This window comes from Sabethes cyaneus, chromosome 1 (genome assembly GCF_943734655.1).
Source record: "Sabethes cyaneus chromosome 1, idSabCyanKW18_F2, whole genome shotgun sequence".
Lineage (NCBI taxonomy): Eukaryota > Metazoa > Arthropoda > Insecta > Diptera > Culicidae > Sabethes > Sabethes cyaneus.
The window spans coordinates 44,771,566-44,791,321 of record NC_071353.1 but is presented as its reverse complement, the minus strand read 5'-3'; the positions used below and the strand labels follow the sequence as shown (position 1 = coordinate 44,791,321).

General features: G+C 36.5%; 1 protein-coding gene across 1 annotated transcript; it reads right to left on the bottom strand.

Moving 5' to 3' along the window:
• Positions 1–7,279: 7,279 nt before the first annotated feature.
• On the bottom strand, positions 7,280–8,692 carry LOC128745631 (techylectin-5B-like). Its single transcript, XM_053842705.1, has 3 exons — positions 8,237–8,692; positions 7,575–8,179; positions 7,280–7,499 (listed from the first exon to the last, which is right to left on the bottom strand). Exons 1-3 carry the CDS (start codon positions 8,690–8,692, stop codon positions 7,280–7,282), a joined length of 1,281 nt encoding a protein of 426 aa, XP_053698680.1.
• Positions 8,693–19,756: the final 11,064 nt, after the last annotated feature.

Here is a 19,756-nt window from a genome sequence, read left to right as displayed (position 1 = left end):
TCAAGATTGGTCCGTCTGCGACCGGTTGTCAAAGCTTTTTATCACGTAGGACGTAAAAGACAGAAGATTGGTTGTCGTGGACCGCTTGGGCATAAAGGCGTATTGACCCAAGGCATTGATACACTGGTTTAGTAGAAAAGAAGGAATACCTTCCGGTCCGGAAGAACGAGAGGATTGTAGCTTCGCATCGGCTGATATGACCATCGTTTCGTCGATGGTAAGGGGATTTAAACAGTTACTAAGTACGGGAACGCACTGGACAGCAGCGGAAATTTCTTCTCTTGTCAAGCTTTCGTCAATAAATACACTGGAGAATTTCCGCGCGAACAGTTGGGAAATCTTTTTTATGTTACTAGCAGTTTCACTACCCAGGAACATTACCGAAGGAAGGCCGTTGTCTTTCCGCTTCCAAAAGCGCGCTTCCAAAAGGATTTTAGATTCCTTTTCAATCTACGTTCGATGTTACCCATGGTACTGTTGTATTGATTGACAGGTAGTGGTGATGTAGTGGCAACGTTCTATATTTTGAGAATTTCTTGAGAGCGGTCTTCCTCTCGGATTTGAGACGTCGTAACTTAGCGTTTACCCATGGTATCTGTACAGACGTAACACTGAAGCCTCATTCCATCGCCAATAAAAACGATCATTTCAAATTTTCACTTGCCAAGACTCAAACAAAAGTCGCTGCACGAGAACGCCGTTCGCTTGCGCTGGCGCTGTTGTGAGATAATATACAAGTAAATTTATAGCATTGCTAAATTTATAGCAAACTACTCTGGTGTAGCGCGAAAACTGCACCAGATGATGCTTTTTTTTGTTCCAAGTTTTAGGGTGTCATTGAAACGATGTTTTGTTAGAAAATTTGTTCGAAGTGTTACGGAAAAAACACAAGCATCACCTGGCGCAGTCTTCGCGGCACACAGAATAGGTTGCTATAAATTTAGCAATGCTATAAATTTACTTGTATATTATTTGGCAACAGCGCTAGCGCAGGCGTGCGGCGTTCTCGCACAGCGACTGTTGTTTGAGTCCTGGCTTAAGGAAAAATTTCAAATGATCGTTTTTATGGACGATGGAATGAGGCTTCAGTGTTACGTCTGTTAGTCTGTGAAGCGACCGTTTTAATTAGCAATAATGTTGACTTGTTGCATGATAGCAGTTCTGTAGCAGTCGAGCAACTCGTTAGTGATTTGTGATCAGGGCTGTCTAACCGGTAGTACCGGTAATACCGAAACCGGTAATACCGAAACCGGTAATACCGGCCAATTTTTGGATACCGAAATACCGGTTTTGGAGAGGCAAATTCCATGATACTGTACTCGATGCATCCCGGTATTGTCTGCATTTCAGCAAATAAACTTCCGGAATCGGGGGCTCCAAAGGGGCTGGAGAGACTGGCGCCATCGGAGGGAGTCGCGGATAAAGTGTCGACAGCAGGGTTGCCTGGTTGTCTAACTACTGGAGTTAGATGCTATAACTAAAGATTCGTTCTCGAACAACATCATCATTAAAAAGAGAATGAAAAGCTTCGGACCCAGGATGCTTCCTTGTGGAATTTCAGATATATTGGAAAAGGTCTCGATTAACTTGAAATGCTCTATCAGAGAGGTACGTTTTCAGCCATGAAACAAGTTTCCCGGAAGCTCCAAATCGAGAAAGTGTACAAAGCAGTATCCGGAAGTCAATCATGTCAAATGTGGCTTTTGAGTCGGTATAAATTATATCTATCTGAGCTTTCATTGAAAGGTTCCCAATATACGTAGAAGTAAATTGCATCAAACCATAAACCAATTTAGAACCATGCTACTGCTGGGCTATCGTTACTTAACAATTAGCAATGCCATAGCAAAGGTGAATGTTCGCAAGTTCTAACGGAGAATACATGTTAATGCTGTAATCGTCGTTAATTTACGTCAAAGTTCTGTAAATAACAGAATAACAGTCCAAAACTGGGACTGGGTTAAATTGGTAGATAAACGTAATGTTGCGAATCGAACGAGAAGTCAACCATGTCTACTCACACGCGAAAGAGTATGAGAAACATAGCATTCAACGCTTACGCCGCACATGCAGGCGTAAAAACAACAGCCGCCGGTGCTGTGCGCAGACATTCTGCTACCCACACACTCGCGCACGCACATTCTCACATCATCTTTCTGCTACTAAGCTTACTCGCGAGTTAAACTGCTGAGGAATCAAGCTAATTCAATCAGCTGCCCGTGAGGTCAAGTGGCACACTGGGATACAAATAATGCTGTTCGGCGGCTTACCTCGTGTTATGTACCAGAGCAAGCGACAAGAATCGGCAACACCTATTTTTCATGGTCCTTCATTCTATCGTCTACGTTAAATAAAATGTAGCATTTCAATTTCAGGCTGAACAAAAGAGCAAAGTTATCAGTGAGCCGTTCGCCTTTTGCTACCACAGAAAAATTACGCAACGTATTATTACTGTAGCATTGGTGATGGATAAATTTGTGTTGCTAAAAAAACCGAGTGAAAAGCCCTAAGTTCTAAGTTTCCTAGGTTTCATCAATTACCGAAAACCGTTCTATAAAGAACGAACAAATTCTTATATGAAGATGCAAAAGTTGTTAATAAAATTCTTTCATTTTATTAAACCCATGATTTTATGCATTTTGACGCTTGACCGAACACATTTACTTGGAGCTGGTATATTTGTTGGCTGCTTTGGTACCTTCCGAGACGGCCAACTCAAACAGCAGCAACAAGCGAACAGAAGCGCGAGAGGTGATCGGTTAAAATTATTTGATAAGAAGCGAACAATTAGAATCAATTGAATTAAATAGAATTAAAATCAATAAGCGAAAATTCCTCAAATCTTCCCGAACATTATGTTTCGTCCTTAAAAGAACATTTTATCGTCGTGATATGTTGGAAATTTAAGCCTTCTTTTTCGTCTTCTTGGGCAGCAACAAAACAGCTTGGATGTTCGGAAAACACTTCTCTGAGCAGTGGTGACATCGGACAGCAATTTGTTCAACTATTCGTTGTTGTGGATGGCCAGCTGCAAGTGACGATAATTCTGGTCGTTCCGTTGTCGCGAGCAGCATATTTTCTGCCAATTCCATTCCAGAACTTCGGCAGCCAGATATTCCATCACGGCAGCGAAACGAGTGCTCCAGCTCCAGCACTCGGTCAGCATACTTTCCTTTGCTCAGCAACCGATGAATACGACCGACCAACCGGAAACTGCAGACGTGCACGACTGCGTCACCACTCGTATTGCCGTTGGTGGTACTTCTCAATAAGGAATTTTCAAGCCAATTAGCAATCAACGAGAAAGGGTAGGGTTCCATTTAATTCTCTTGTAACTTTGTTATAGTACTTTCCATCAACTTTCTCGGTGATTCCTGAATTGTACCAAGACTTGTTCGATAATAATTGGAAATTATTCCAGCCAATCACAAAGCGACAGATTCTAGTACAACCGAGATAGAGTTATTTTCAATTTTTCAATGATGCGCATTGAAAATCAATAGTTTTCTATATTTTCAATATTTTCCAAATCGCTTTTCCGATCAATTGGTGTAAACATCTTGGAAATATTTTGAAAATAGACTGAATTATAAGCTGAAGCGCGAAAACGCGGTTCTACTTTGAAGACGTCATTTCCAACAACCAATCACGAAGCGAGAATTCTGGTAAAACTTAGGGTCATGATTTTCAATTTTTCTATAATTCAACATCAAGAATTCATACTTTTCTTCATTTGGGTCAATTCTTAGAATATTTTTGCGATGATCGGTGTAAGAATATTAAAAATCGATCGGAAAACCGCTGAGCTATTAGCGCTCAAAACCTATCATTTTTCGTGACGCTTTGGAATGACACCCTATCTCAAAACTTGTCGTAAGACGTAGTCCTTCATCAAAATATATCGGGGAAAGGGCAGGTGGGGTTCGCACCCCCGTTCTCTCGGTTGGTACCCAAGTGTTTTACTAACTAAACTACCGCCACGTTTTATTCTCCTAATTATACCACTCCCGCACTTGCATCACACATTTCCATTTCCAAAAATAGTTTACTAGTTTAATAGTCATGACCGCGTATAGTCGTATACAAGTTAATTTTAAAAAAGAGAAAACACACCCGCACAGTGGTCCAGAATCGCAAAAAAAGCGGACGTTAGCAACTGGATAAGGAATGCGTAATTTTTCAAGGTTGGTGTCTTTGGATAAGTTTATTAATAAAACATCAATTTACATGTTCAAGATTCAAGGCACATGTTCACATTCAAGGTTAATTCAAACTTTTGTTTTTTAAATAAATTTAAAAAAAAATCTTCCAAAAAGATGCAGGACATACTAAAGTATGCAACTTTGCTGAATATAGTAACTATTATTTGCGACAAAAGCGTGTAGGGCGCTATATCTCTGCATTTTAGCGCTGGTAAATCTCGCATGTGCATAGTATTTTTCGATATTATTTCAATATATTAAATCAAATTATGGTTGTATATGAGCACCATTGGCATTATATTGGATTTGTTAAAAAGGTATTTTTTATATCAGCAGTAGCATCTCTGCTGAGAACAAATTTTGGTTGTACTTATCTGGCTTTACGAACTGTGACGTGCAAAAAATTGTTTCTCGTTGCTTGGACATTGCTGATATTTCTGATACTATGGAAGTAATTCGGCTTGTTCCGAAGGACAAAGATGTCACTACGCTGTCATTCGTATCATACAAAGTTGGTCTTGACCCTGCATTGAAAGCGGTAGCATTGGATCCCTCTTTATGGCCAGCTGGATAGATGTTTCGCGAATTTATTAACCAGCCAAAAAACGTATACCACAGACTAACAGACGTAACACTTTAAACAAATTTTCTAACAAAACATCGTTTCAATGACACCCTTGAAACTTGGAAAAAACACTTACATCACCTGGTGCAGTCTTCGCGCTACGCAGAATAGCTTGCTATAAATTTAGCAATGCTATAAACTTACTTGTACATTATTTGACAACAGCGCCAGCGCAGGCGAGCGACGTTCTCGCGCAGCGACTGTTGTTTGAGTCTTGGCTTAAGGAAAAATTTGAAATGATCGTTTTTATTGACGATGGAATGAGACTTCAGTGTTACGTCTGTTAGTCTGTGCGTATACCATCAGTCGAGAATGGAGCAAATGGAGTTTTAAATTAAATGTGTTCTTCTGTGGACGGTGGAAACCTTCGGGTTTCCACCAGAGGCGAGTATTTTTCTGACAGTTTTGCTCCTCCCGCACTGAATGACCTTATGCTGCAGCGTGATGTCACCTACGAATATGGTATCCGGATCCTCTACCAGAATGTGCGCGGCCTACGGACGAAAATCGATGAGCTTTTGACGACCTGCGACTGTAATCTAGACATCATCATCTTGACTGAAACTGGCCTTGACGACCGAATCAACTCCCTGCAACTATTCACCTCATAGTTCTGACGACGCCATCGAGTGCTAAACAAAACAGGGGGGGATTCACAATACCCTGGATAAAACGAAGCTACTGGGTGGGCCAATTCACAAAAATCCAGTTACAGTGGATCTGCGATTTGGGTCGTCGTTCACTGTATTCCGTTGTGACCTTTGATGGTGTGTTGGTTGCTGTAGCGCAGTGTCATCTCAGCTCAGTCATCGAAACAGTGAGTGGTAAAAATCTGGAGCAAATTTAGGTGAAGGCAAGTGTTAGAGGCACGACCTTGCTACTGTCTGGCGTATATATACCTCCCGATCGCAGCCAGATCGTCGACGTAATTGAAGAATACATCTCTTCTGTTGGCGAGCTGAATAACTTTTGCAACCGCCAATTGTAACAGCGCTGCTCGTGCATGTAAGAATAACGAAACGAGATCGTTAAACTATCGAAAGATCGACTTTGATGCTTTGACAAATCACTTGTCGAACTTTGATTGGAAGTTCCTGCGTGATTTCATTGATGTTGATGACATGACTGTGTGCTTCTGCAATATTGTTGTGGAATGGCTTAATTTAAATCTACCTACTGTTAAGCGTCATAGCTTACCTGCGTGGAGCACTGTTCGCTTGCGTGAACTAAAGCGACTAACAAACAATGCTCAGCGCAAATATCGCCGTTTTCAAACGAACTTGTCGAAGCTGAACTTTCAACATCGTAGTGAAGCATGCCGTCAGCTGAACAGTGCTTTGTACAAATCTTATGTTCTGCGAGTGTAGACCGATGTTCGTCGAAATCCAAAGAACTTTTAGAACTTCGTTAACTCTAAAAGGAAATGTTCTTCATTACCATTGAATGTTTGTCTGGACGATGTTGAGGCAACATCAGAGTTTGATTCATGCGAGCTGTTTGCAAAATTTTTCGCCTCTGTATTTGCCGATCGAATTGCTTCCGAAACCGAAGCCGAGATCGCGGCTGAGAATGTTCCAGCTAATTTAATTGATTTGACAATTTTTGAAGTTACCGCTGATATGATATTAGCCGCAGACGGAATTCCTGCTGTCGTTTTTGCACTGAGGTGCTAGCAATCCCACTAAGCTATATCTTCAACAAGTCTTTTGCGCAAGGGAAATTTCCCGGAATATGGAAGCAATTTTTTATGTTTCCGGTGTTGAAAGCTGGGAACCGGCAGAACGTTATAAATTACTGGGAGCCACTTCCCAAGCAGCACAATTTTGGCACTTCTAGTTATAGTAACTTGTTTACGGCGGGTCAGGTATCAGTTGTCACAACTGATTTGTAACAACGTTTTTAATTAATACTTAATCCCTAGTGGACTATAAAAAACCAGTTAAAAGATAGCGGGAAGCTCTCATCAGACACGTGCCGTTTTTGTAACCACGAATCTAAAAGTTTTACACATCACAAGTCAGGTTCGGAGATCAGTGTGCGTGTTGAAAAGTCATCCCTAGCGTAGTCAATGTGTGTCTGAAAAATTATAATTTTGAGACATGCAAGTTTGACCATAATCTACAATCCCGTTAAAGCAAAGAATACTTCTTGTTTTGAAATTTCCATGGCTTAGGGCTCTTACTAGTGCAATCTATTTCTACATATATAGTACATGATAGAATTGGGAGAATAAAATTAGATAATGGTCTATTTAAAATAAGCGGGAGGCAGAAGCTTAACGCAAAAAGCATTTCGGCACCAACCGAAAGATTGTTTCCCAGTTCGTCCAATTCATCATTCTTAGGACTAGACGCTTTTTCACTTCCCAAAAAAGAATCTATGTCTGTTTAAATTTACTATTAAACTCGAAAAAATAAAAAAAACAATCAGTGTAGGTACTTCATCTGTAGCTTTATTCAATAGAATTTATTTTTTCGGTTTCCTCGCTTTTCGCTGTAACATTCTCGGGCACAATGTGTGTGCGCTGAGCTTCCAGCGAAATCATATCCATTCGTCTTCGGATCATGATCATCGATGACTTCAACGCATAGTTCATTCCATGAAAAGTATTCCAATTCATTCCAGTACCAAACTCGGTTGTACTGCCTCGTAGGTATTTTCCATTTAAGTTGCTGCTGAATCACGAACAGAAAAACAAACAAAAACCAATTAGGCAAATTTCCCAAACTTACTCAAAAATGTCTTACCCCGAATGGCAAGCTTTGTACCACCAAGCCCCGTGATACTTGATGGCACAATTGTCCTTCTCATTGGTGTCATGATCCCGATCGAAAGTGGTGAAATATCCGTTCACAGTATAGCTCATCGAGTCTCCTGCTGTCCCGTAGTATCCATCGAGATGGTTTATTTTAAAATTCTCATACTCTCCAGCGACCTCAAAGTTCTCGTATCTCGCATACTTCGAAACACCTTCCCAGTCTTCAAGGACCACCACCAATTCGTGCGGGGCCGAGTAGGTCAATCGATGGATTCGATCAAGCCCCAGCCAGAATTCACCGCCGTCCATTTTACCAAATCCACGTGTGTACTCTTGAAAATCTCGATAGAAATTTACCGTTCCATTGAAACGGTTTTGGATCACTGTCCAACCGCCAGCCATAAAAGTCTGATTGCAAAACACTTTCATTGGATCACGGAAATCGCCATCCGGTTGAATTATATAGACACCGGATGTGCTATTTTCTGGCAGCTGGTCGCAGTACTCGTAGGTCGGTTCATCCATTATGGAATGCATAGTTTCCACCATCATTTGCACTTTGTCTTCCGTCATCGGCTCTACGGTCTGCATTGACTGCATAGTTTCCATCATTTTTTGTACTTTTTCTTCAGTCATCGGCTCTTTCGGTGCTGGGGCGAATTTCAATTTCACCAACGCATTCTCGATGTAACTTCTCGTCGGAAGACGTTGCTGAATGTTTAATACATCTCTGACATCCTTCTGCAGGGTTGTCAAATTATACTCGATCAATTTTACGTGATGCTCCACAAAACTGCTGGACAGTTCAGTTTGGCTAGCAACCCAGGCTAGTTTTTCCACCACTTGGCCCAAATTGGACATATCATTTGCAATCGCGTGTATCGTGTTTTGTAAGGAAAACTCCGTTTTCACTAGACGTAAATCTAACGCATCTAACTTCGCCATAATCATCTCAAACTCGGTACTGTTTATGATATGCACCGGAGGAGCCAATGTTGTCGTTGTTTCCTGCACGACCGGCTGCAATAATCGACATTGAATCTTTCTTCTGCAGGACACCATCCCGATTAATGCTCCGTAGAACAGTAGCACCACTATACGTTTCATCGTTCAACAAGAGGTTACCGTCTAGTCGCGACATCGAACCGAACCAAACTGACGCAGAGGTCAAGTTTAAGCCTTTAATACAACTTGTCCGATCGACTCAAAGGGTCAAAGCGAAACGAAGGCTATCATTTGCCAGCGAAATGAAAGCGCCTTCTTGAATGGACCAGGCTAGCTGTCTGGCCGGTACATAATTGTCATCCCAGGTGTATAGAATGGGGTGGCTCGGATTTTGTACCTATTGGTACGTTGTGAATTTGCTGAAGAAAAATGGCATAGCTGCAATTCAAGTCGAATACAAGCAACTGGAATCTTCCGTAACCAACAAGTATCAATTTAATGACCTCGCATTGCATACACTAGATATTAATTTGTGTTCCTACTTCTTATTGACCTCGTTTCTTCTGACTAAAAAATCGTATAGGTACAAACCCTTTAACTACGATTAAGTTTAAAAATTGATGCACCCTATAAAATGATTTACCATGAGTTTGCAGTTTTGCACTGATTATTACCCGATGAGCATTGGAAAGGAAACCAAATTTTACTTCTCTATGCATAGGTAAACTGCTATAGACTAAACTGCTTTGGGACGGAATAACGGTTGCAAAGGTTTCCATCGAGAGAGCTCTTTTACGACGGACAAGCATTGTTATCTGACGCGCCAGTATCAAATAATCGTACCTGCAACATAAAACTTGGTCATTTCCGATTGAAAAATTGAGTTCCTTTGTCTGTTTGTAAGATTCATGTAGGTACCGGTAAAAGTTGTTACGATTGTTACGGTTCTCGTATTGAGTGTAGGAAAATTAAAAATATTGATAAAGGGTCTGAGAATAAGTTCATGCTTAAGTCATTTGGCAGGTAATTGTTTAGTTTTACGCTTGCTAAAATAGTTTTAACTCAAAGTTTTACGAATACGAAGTTTTTTCTATTATATTATCCTAAATTCCTAGCTCCAGTAAATCGAAGTTTGGGCATTTTGAACTAAATGTACATAATTCGGATCAGGTGCATTTTAGGAAAGCAAATAGAGGCAATTTTGGTGCAAATTCATTTTGGGAAATCAAAAAGATGGTGAGCATTGCAAACAGTAATAAATAAACCAATTATGAGTCGATTTTTCCTTTTCAAATCAACTGTCACCAAACCAATTGGGGTCGAAAGCCGGCGGGCACAGCTATGACAAAAGGAATAGCTAGTGCTTGCAAGCGGAAACCGATGCATCCTAGATGTTAAAAACAAATTGATAGAGTCGTCCTCAACCCTCAATAAGATGACCAAAACACATACCTACCCGATAGCTAAAAAGCAAAGTCGTGGGCTTAAACCGTCATTAGACATTACCCTTCTTTACCGACAGACTTCGCAGCCGGCTGTTTAGAGTACAGGAAAATTACGGGGCCAGTGTAACGATCCTACTGACTCTATCAAGCAAGCACCGTCTAGCCGAGATTCGAACATGCGACGACTGGCTTGTTAGACCAGCATCGTACCTCGAAGCTAAGTAGGCGGTCCACCTGGTAGCTGTACACGATGATGCTACCGAAGTTCAAAGACTTCGCAAGTGATAGATGACGAACACCAAGGCAGGCTTCAAACAGCTTCCTGGGCAACAATTTTGTATGGCAACCGGAATGGGAAGGTGGCAGACATTTTCAAGCGTACGAAACTGTCGAAGTTCGCTTAGAAATAGTCGCTTAGACAGGTTATTAAAATATGTAGCTTGAAAAGTCGTCAACTTGCGTTCTTCATGAAAACACTTAAATCAACAAGATCATTCCATGCTATATTGATCGGATTTGGTGGCGTGCCATTGAGCCCAATCGCAGTCCCATGCATGCTTCGGGGTTTGATTTTATTACGAATTTAGCTCATTTTGAACAACGCAAGTTCGTTCAAAAATTGAATGTACTTTAAACGTGGTAATGGATATAAGCTACCCGGCAATGCCCGAAAGTGTCCTAAATAGTATTACCGTGAATAGAGAATTGTTCAAAGTAGTGTTAGTTACTTTTGACGCAGTAGAACATTTTATTTCGCACTTTTGCGTTGTATACGATATTCTTATATTCAGCGATGCCATGAAGCGTGAATGTATGCGGCTCATTTGTATGTGGCGAATTGAACCATTCGTTTTGGTCAATACGGGTGATAAAATTGCTTGCCGAAGCTTAACGGGAAATTAACAGTCATTAACTTTTCGTCGGAGAGCCCAATTTCGGAAGCAGTTTTTGGGCCCAAACGCGGGGTACTGTTTGAAAAATTGTAAATAATGATCTCTTCTTGTCAATCTGAACACAGCGAATATATTTTCATGAACAGAATTTTTGTTTCAAATAAAAAACCCGAATTAATCCACCTAGCGGCGTGACCTAGCCTTTCTACTGCCATAATAATCATTATTTAATTTCTCAGGAACGTCTATGTATAATTAACTTGACTATATTTTTAAATATCCGTTCCGTATTCCTCAAAATCCTTATTTGCCAGTAAAATTACCAACGTATTGCGTAGAATAATTAAATTTTCTTTCCTTGGGTGCGTAAATACTTGTAAAACCTTATTTAGTTTTATAATCGGTCGGCCTTAACTTTTGGGCTTCAGAGCCATATACGAAACTTGTTTTGAATTGACAATATGAAAGATGTGTTCATAACAGATTTTTTGATAATTAATTAATACCATGCGTTCAAAAGTTAGCATCTTTGAAAAACAAGAGTTCAGAAAAATTATTATTATACTTCGCTTTTGAAGACAAAGGATATCGACAACAAAATGATTAATCTCAAAATTTTACTATTAGTTTGCTTGGCTTCAATTTTGCGATATATCTGAATTAGAAAAAATAACTGAATAGAGCATTAGATATGAAAAAGAGAAATTGAACTTTTTCTTAGCTGGCGCTTCTTCAGATAATTATTTTTGCATGAAAATCAAAACTTAAGCTTCTTTTGAATGTACTTTCATGAAAAGATAGTCATTAGCTTGATCGCATCGTTTTTACAATGTTAGAGGGCTAGGAAAACAAGATGAGGTCGAAAAATAGTGCAAGCTGCGCCTTAAACATGCTTGAGAATAGGAAATATGATCGATATGATTTCCAGTGCTGGTCATTTTTGATTTATTTGTTGAAACATGATACATGACATAAGACATCTGTCCTTTAAAATGTCATCAACGAAAACAAATCTTACAAAATTACTACCGTGCAACGTTTACTTCCTATTTTTCATATAACATTTCTAAGCTCTAGTATCTATTGATTAAAAAGACCTACATGCTTAAATTAACTGCTTTTCTTCGCTGTTTGCTTTTCTTGTACAATTGTGAGTAACAGCAAGTGAACAAAATGACAATTGAAATCTGAAATCAAAGAAAAGAAAAAGCTTTTCGATTGAATCCCACTATTTAATATTTATTTGCAACAGATACGTAGTTCATTTCGAATGTTTGGATCACCGTTCAATTATATGTTTGGGTTTCGTTGATTTTTTTTCGGTGAGGATTATGAATTAGTATGAAACACTCGTAGGATTAAGACGTGTTTTCTTGCGTCCGAAGATGGCTGAATGAAATATAGTAGGCTGAAACGCGTAACGCAGAAAATATAAAACTGTTTCATTCCTCACCGAAAAAAATCAACGAAACCCAAACAGATACGTAGTTCGCCTACGACGTGCAGGCGTCATCAGTGTCTTATTTCAAAGCGTATACGTATCTGTCGCGAATGAATATTAAATAGTGGAATTTAGTCGGTAAAAGTTTTTTCTTTTCTTTAATTTCAAATTTCGTATTCCACTAAGAGGCTTCAAAAACTTTAGACAATTGATTCAGAAAAGTGAGAAACATCTTTTCTTGAATTTCAATGCAAATTGTCATATCACATACACACATACTTACATACATACATATATACATACATATATACATATATACATACATGCATACATACATACATACATACATACATACTTACATACATACATACATACATACATACATACATACATACATACATACATACATACATACATACATACATACATACATACATGCATACATACATACATACATACATACATACATACATACATACATACATACATACATACATACATACATACATACATACATACATACATACATACAATCAACATTTGATTGATATGTTTTGATTTCACACGTTTTACCGGTTTAATATACGGTGCTTAAGTGTTAAAGTTTAAATAACTTTTGAATGAACCGTCCGATTTTAAATAACTCGGTTTCGTTTGATAGATCTCAGCAGTTATTTTCAAATAATAATAAAATGTGTGATGTTTTTCATTGAATTAATGCTGATATGTTACAAAAATATGTTTTAAATACTATTTTTGCCTTTCTACTATATAAGTATATAGTATAAAGGTATAGAAATCACTTGGAAAACCGGAAATGGAAAGAAGGTCCTGCGGGCCGAATGTTATATACCATTCGACTCAGTTTCGAAAACTGAGCATTTTCTGTGTGTGTGTATGTATGTGTGTGTGTGTGTGTGTGTGTGTGTGTGTGTGTGTGTGTGTGTGTGTGTGTGTGTGTGTGTGTGTGTGTATGTAACGCTTTTCAATCTCACTCACTTTTCTCGGAGATGGCTGGATCGATTTTAATGTTCTTAGTGTCAAATGAAAGGTCTAGGTGTCCCATTGGTCGCTATTGAATTTCATACTGATCGGACTTTTAGTTCAAAAGTTATGTATAAAAATACGAAAAATATGGGACTTCATTATCTTATAGGTCTCTTAACCGAATTGAACAAAATTGATTGCATATGAAAGAGGAGCCTTGCAAACCCTTAAGTTCCAAATTTCATGACGATTAGTTTGAAAGTTACATAAAGAAATGTGAAAAAATAGTATTTAAAACATGTTTATGTAACATATAAGCATTAATTTAATGAAAAACCCGAATTAATCCACCTAGCGGCGTGACCTGGCCTTTCTACTAGATCATTTTTTATTTAGTAATTTCTGAATATATATTTATAATTCAGTTAGCCATATTTTAAACTTCAATTTACTGCGAGCAACTATCGTATTTTCCTTATTAGACTCCAGAATGAATATATGTAGTAAATCAATAATTCAAAAACCAAAGTGCCACAAACATTTCCGATTGCAGGTAGGGTATGTTGCTACATCGTCTTAATTGCCTATTCCCGTCCTATCCAACACAAATTATTAAAAATATCAGCATTTTTATGACACACAACGCAAAACTAGTTATTCCATAATATTTTAATTAGTTGTCTATCATACGCGATCAATCAAAGTGAGCTGAGATCTATCTAAATGCTTTTTACCATTAAAGAAGTCCTACCAGCCAAATTTCCTACGTTTTTTCATGCGACGAAGAAGACAATGTCGACTAATCGTTTTAATTTCCGTCATTCATAAATGAAAGTAACTCACGCAAGGCATTGTCGTTATTCTACAGCCAGGAAAACTTGCCTGACCTGCAGAAATTTTGTAGAATAACATTTGTCATGCCGTCCTACACAAATACTTGCGCGTTAGCTTCGTAAACATTGTTGTGATTTTTAGTTTGGACGATGAAAAATTTTGATGGACGGATTTTAAAACGGTACGACGAATTTTAGCAATAAAGTCATTTGCGTAATTTCAATAATATGCTTTAATAGTCGCTTTTTAGTGATTTCAAAGTTCACGGATCGGGAGGTAAGTGTTTTTTAGTCAAATCAGCACAAGAACTTTTGGAGTATTAATTAAATCCATCCAACAAATGATGAAAATTAGAATGGGTTTACTTATTACGACGGGAATTAGAAAAACACCCTAACAGTGAGAGAAGAAAATTACGATTCAAATGTATTAGAGCAATTCCTGCCTAAAAGCGCTGTAAAAAGAGCCATTTTTGTTTCGACTATTTTTAATTGAAAAGAAATTTAGCTGAGGTGTTGGATGCCACGTAAGGATTCATTTTCTATGAAACTTAGTTTTTGTTCATCAAGCGTAACTGTTCAAAAGGGCGTATTTAGAAATGAGGTTATTATGTTTTTAAAAATTCATATCTCAAAACCTACTTATTTGTTCAAAATGTCATCAAAGAAAAAACTGTCGAAAATTAAGTGTATTTTCAATAAGGCCATTGCAAATAATTTCAAATGTTTTTGTCACCCCCCCCCCCCCTCCCCTTGGAAATTGGCTTGAAAAATCGAGGGGCAAAAAAATAATTTGTAGAATATGAGTTTTAATTTTAGTATCCAACATATCAGCAAAATTTCATTTCAATCAAAAATAGTCGAATCAAACCGTTTTGTTAGTTGAGCTGGAAGTGCTCTTCATCACTTTTCCTGTATATCAATGCAAATTACAAAACTGCAAATTGTACATACATACATCATACATACACACTTACATATACGCACATACATACATATACACACATAGATACATATACACATACATACACAAATGCATACATACATACATACATACATACATACATACATACATAGATACATACACAAATGCATACATACATACATACATACATACATACATACATACGTACATACACACATACATACATACATACATACATACATGCATCCACACACACATACATACATACACACATACATACATACACACATACATCACACACATTGAATACAATCAACATTTGATTGAAATGTTTTGATTTTACACGTTTTAACGGTTTAATATACGGTGCTTAAGTGTTAAAGTTTGGATAACTTTTGAATGGACTGTCCGATTTTCAATAACTCGGTCTCGTTTGATAGATCTCAACAGTAATTTTCAAATGATAATAAATCGTGTGATGCTTTACATTGAATTAATGCTTATATGTTACAAAAATATGTTTTAAATACAATTTTTTCACATTTCTTTATGTAACTTTCAAACTATAAGCCCAATTGTCATGAAATTCGGAAGTTAAGGGTTTGCAAGGCTTCTCTTTCATATGCAATCAATTTGGTTCAAATCGGTTGAAGGACCTATGAGATAATAAAGCCCCATATTTTTCATATTTTTATACATAACTTTTGAACTAAAAGTCCGATCAATATGAAATTCAATAGCGACCAATGGCACACCTAGACCTTTCATTTGACACTAAGATCATAAAAATCGGTACAGCCATCTCCGAGAAAAGTGAGTGAGATTGAAAAGCGTCACATACACACACACACACACATACACACACACACACATACATACACACACACAGAAAATGCTCAGTTTTCGAAACTGAGTCGAATGGTATATGACATTCGGCCCGCAGGACCTTCTTTCCATTTCCGGTTTTCCGAGTGATTTCTATACCTTTATACTATATATTTATATAGTAGAAAGGCAAAACATCACACATTTTATGATTATTTGAAAATTACTGCTGAGATCTATCAAATGAAACCGAGTTATTTAAAATCGGATGCTTCATTCAAAAGTTATTCAAACTTTAACACTTAAGCACCGTATATTAAACCGTTAAAACGTGTGAAATCAAAACATATCAATCAAATGTTGATTGTATTCAATGTATGAGATATGTGTGATGTATGTGTGTATGTATGTATGTATGTATGTATGTATGTATGTATGTATGTATGTATGTATGTATGTATGTATGTATGTATGTATGTATGTATGTATGTATGTATGTATGTATGTATGTATGTATGTATGTATGTATGTATGTATGTATGTATGTATGTATGTATGTATGTATGTATGTATGTATGTATGTATGTATGTATGTATGTATGTATGTATGTATGTATGTATGTATGTATGTATGTATGTATGTATGTATGTATGTATGTATGTATGTATGTATGTATGTATGTATGTATGTATGTATGTATGTATGTATGTATGTATGTATGTATGTATGTATGTATGTATGTATGTATGTATGTATGTATGTATGTGTATGTATGTGTGTATGTATGTGATGACAATTTGCAATTTTAAAATTTGCAATGAAATTCAAGAAAAGTGAGAATCATGTCAATTGTCTGAAGTTTTTGAAGCCTCTTAGTGGAATACGAACTCTAAAATTAAAGAAAAGAAAAAACTTTTACCGACTAAATTCCACTATTTAATATTTATTCGCGACAGATACGTATACGCTTTGAAATAAGACACTGATGAAGCCTGCACGTCGTAGGTGAACTACGTATCTGTTGTAAATAAATATTATATTCAATCGAAAAGTTTTTTCTTCTCTTTGATTTCAGATTTCAATTGTCATTTTCTTCACTTGCTGTTACTCACAATTGTACAAGAAAAGTAAAAAGCGAAGAAAAGCAGTTTATTTAAGCATGTAGGTATAGTGGTGTATAGAATCAAAAATACTAGTGAGTTGATTTTTCCAAATAAATTTGTACAAATTCCAAACAAATTCTGCGCATCAATAGATGCTCTTTTCAACCAATATATACTAGAGCTTAGAAATGTTATATGAAAAATAGGAAGTAAACGTTGCACGGTAGTAACTTTGTAAGATTTATTTTCGTTAGTGACATTTTAAAGGACAGATGTCTTATGTCATGTATCATGTTTTAATAAATAAATCAAAAATGACAAGCACTGGAAATCATATCGATCATATTTCCCATTCTCAAGCATGTTAATGGAGCAGCTTTTGCACTATTTTTCGACCTCATTTTGTTTTCCTAACCATCTAACATTGTAAAAACGATGCGGTCATGCTAATGACTATCTTTTCATGAAGGTGCATTCAAAAGAAGCTTAAGTTTTGATTTTCATGCAAAAATAATTATGTGAAAGAGCGCCAGCTAAGAAAAAGTTCAATTTCTCTTTTTTATATCTAATGCTCTATTTAGTTATTTTTTCTAATTCAGATATACAGTGGTATTCCGATTATATCTACACCTGGTTTAATCTACATCCGATTTTAGGTAAGTACCCCCGATTTTGTCTACCATTTAGACCCGGTTTTATCTACCTTTTTTTAAATTGGCATTTCGCATGAAAATTTGGACGATTTCATGAATTTATGCATAACAGGGAATATTTCTCTGTATTTTATAGTTTACTATATGGCATCTGTGGTATGGAATTATACACAGAATGGGTATAATCATGCTGAAGTCAAATACGCAAAGTAACTTGCATTTATTTTGTAATGCATATTTTTAACATTTCATAATGATCCTTTGTGATATTTTTCTATACCGTAACGCTAACGGGCACACCCCGTCTCCACTAGAAACTATGGTTATCACCTTTCTTTCCTTAAAAATTCTAATCCTTTGAACCATTGAACCGATTTTAATAATTTTATTACCAAATAAAAGGAATTTTATTGAGCTTTTCAGAAAAAAAAACAATAAACTGACGTTCAAAGTTTTTTATGATTGCAAAAACATTTTTTGTAGGAGTCTTGAACTCTTAAAATCACTCTACTATATAAATATATAGTATAAAGGTATAGCAATAACTCGTAAACCCGGAAATGAAAAAAAGGTTTTATTTTTTTATTATACTTTCAATGGCAAGCTAGTTGTTTACATACGATATCAAAAACAGATATCTAACATTTTTAGTTTTTGAGATACACTTTTTTACGAAATAAAGATGCGAAAATGCAATGTACTCGCATGGCGTTTTATTTTAGAGACGCATTTCTTTGTTAAAAAACCCCTTTTATTACAAGTTAAAACAAAAACCATGCGTCTCCATTGTATTCTCGATACTTTTAGAAAACTTAGAATTTCTTTGGTCTGCACACCATGGAAACATAAAAAGTGAATGTTTTTAATATTTAAAAAGTTTGGGCTTTAGTCCAATATTTTTTTCTTGAAAGCTCATTAATATACTTTCCATTTGGTATTAACATCATTGAAATCGGTTCAATGGATCAAAAGTTATGAATTTTCAAAGAAAAAAAGGTGGAAAAAATGGTAACTTTTGGGACCACACTGACTCAGAAAAGAGAACCCCAAGTACCAAATAAAAATACGGATCTAAAATTTACTGCAAAGGAATAAGTACACAAAATTTGTATAAAATCGGAGCAATTTTGAATTTCGATATGTCTTTTTTCATAATATGGCTGAGTTGACATGCATTATGGCTAATGGTTGATATGAATAAAATGAGCCCTATGCATAAAATTACGCTAAAATAATATAATAATTGAAAAAAATGATCAATATTAACATTATTTTTTGTTCATTTAAATTATTTTGGAGCAATTTATTTCTCCCCAAATTTGTCCACTTTCCAAATATATCTACCAAAAATTTTCGGATGGGTAGATAAAATCGGTAAACCACTGTATTGCAAAATTGAGGCCAAGCAAACTTATAGTAAAATTTTGAGATTAATCATTTTGTTGTCGATATCCTCTTTCTTCAAAAGCGAAGTATAATAATAATTTTTCTGAACACTTGTTTTTCAAAGATGCTAACTTTTGAACGCATGGTGTTAATATCAAAATATCAAAAAATTTGCTATGAACACATGTTTCATATTGTCAATTCAAAAAAATTCAAGTTTCGTATATGACTCTGAAGCCCGAAAGTTAAGGCCGTCCGTAGACCCGTTAGAAGGTTAATTTCTAATTTTCTATATATATTCATTCAAGTCTGCAAAAATTATCTTTTGTGTTTACATTATTTCTCGACAAATCACGTAAATATTATATAACTAAATAAGGTGTTCATCAAGTAACATAAATGACGCTTACAAGTATTTACGCACCCAAGGAAAGAAATATAATTATTCTACGCAATACGTTGTGAATTTTACTGGCAAATAAGGATTTTGAGGAATACGGAACGCATATTTAAAAATATAGTCAAGTTAATTATAGATGTTCCTGAGAAATTAAATAGTGGCAGTAGAAAGGCTAGGTCACGCCGCTAGGTGGATTAATTCGGGTTATTCACATTTCTTTATGTAACTTTCAAACTACAAGCCCAATCGTCATGAAATTTGGAAGTTAAGGGTTTGCAAGGCTCCTCTTTCATATGCAACCAATTTTGTTCAAATCGGTTAAGGGCCTATGAGA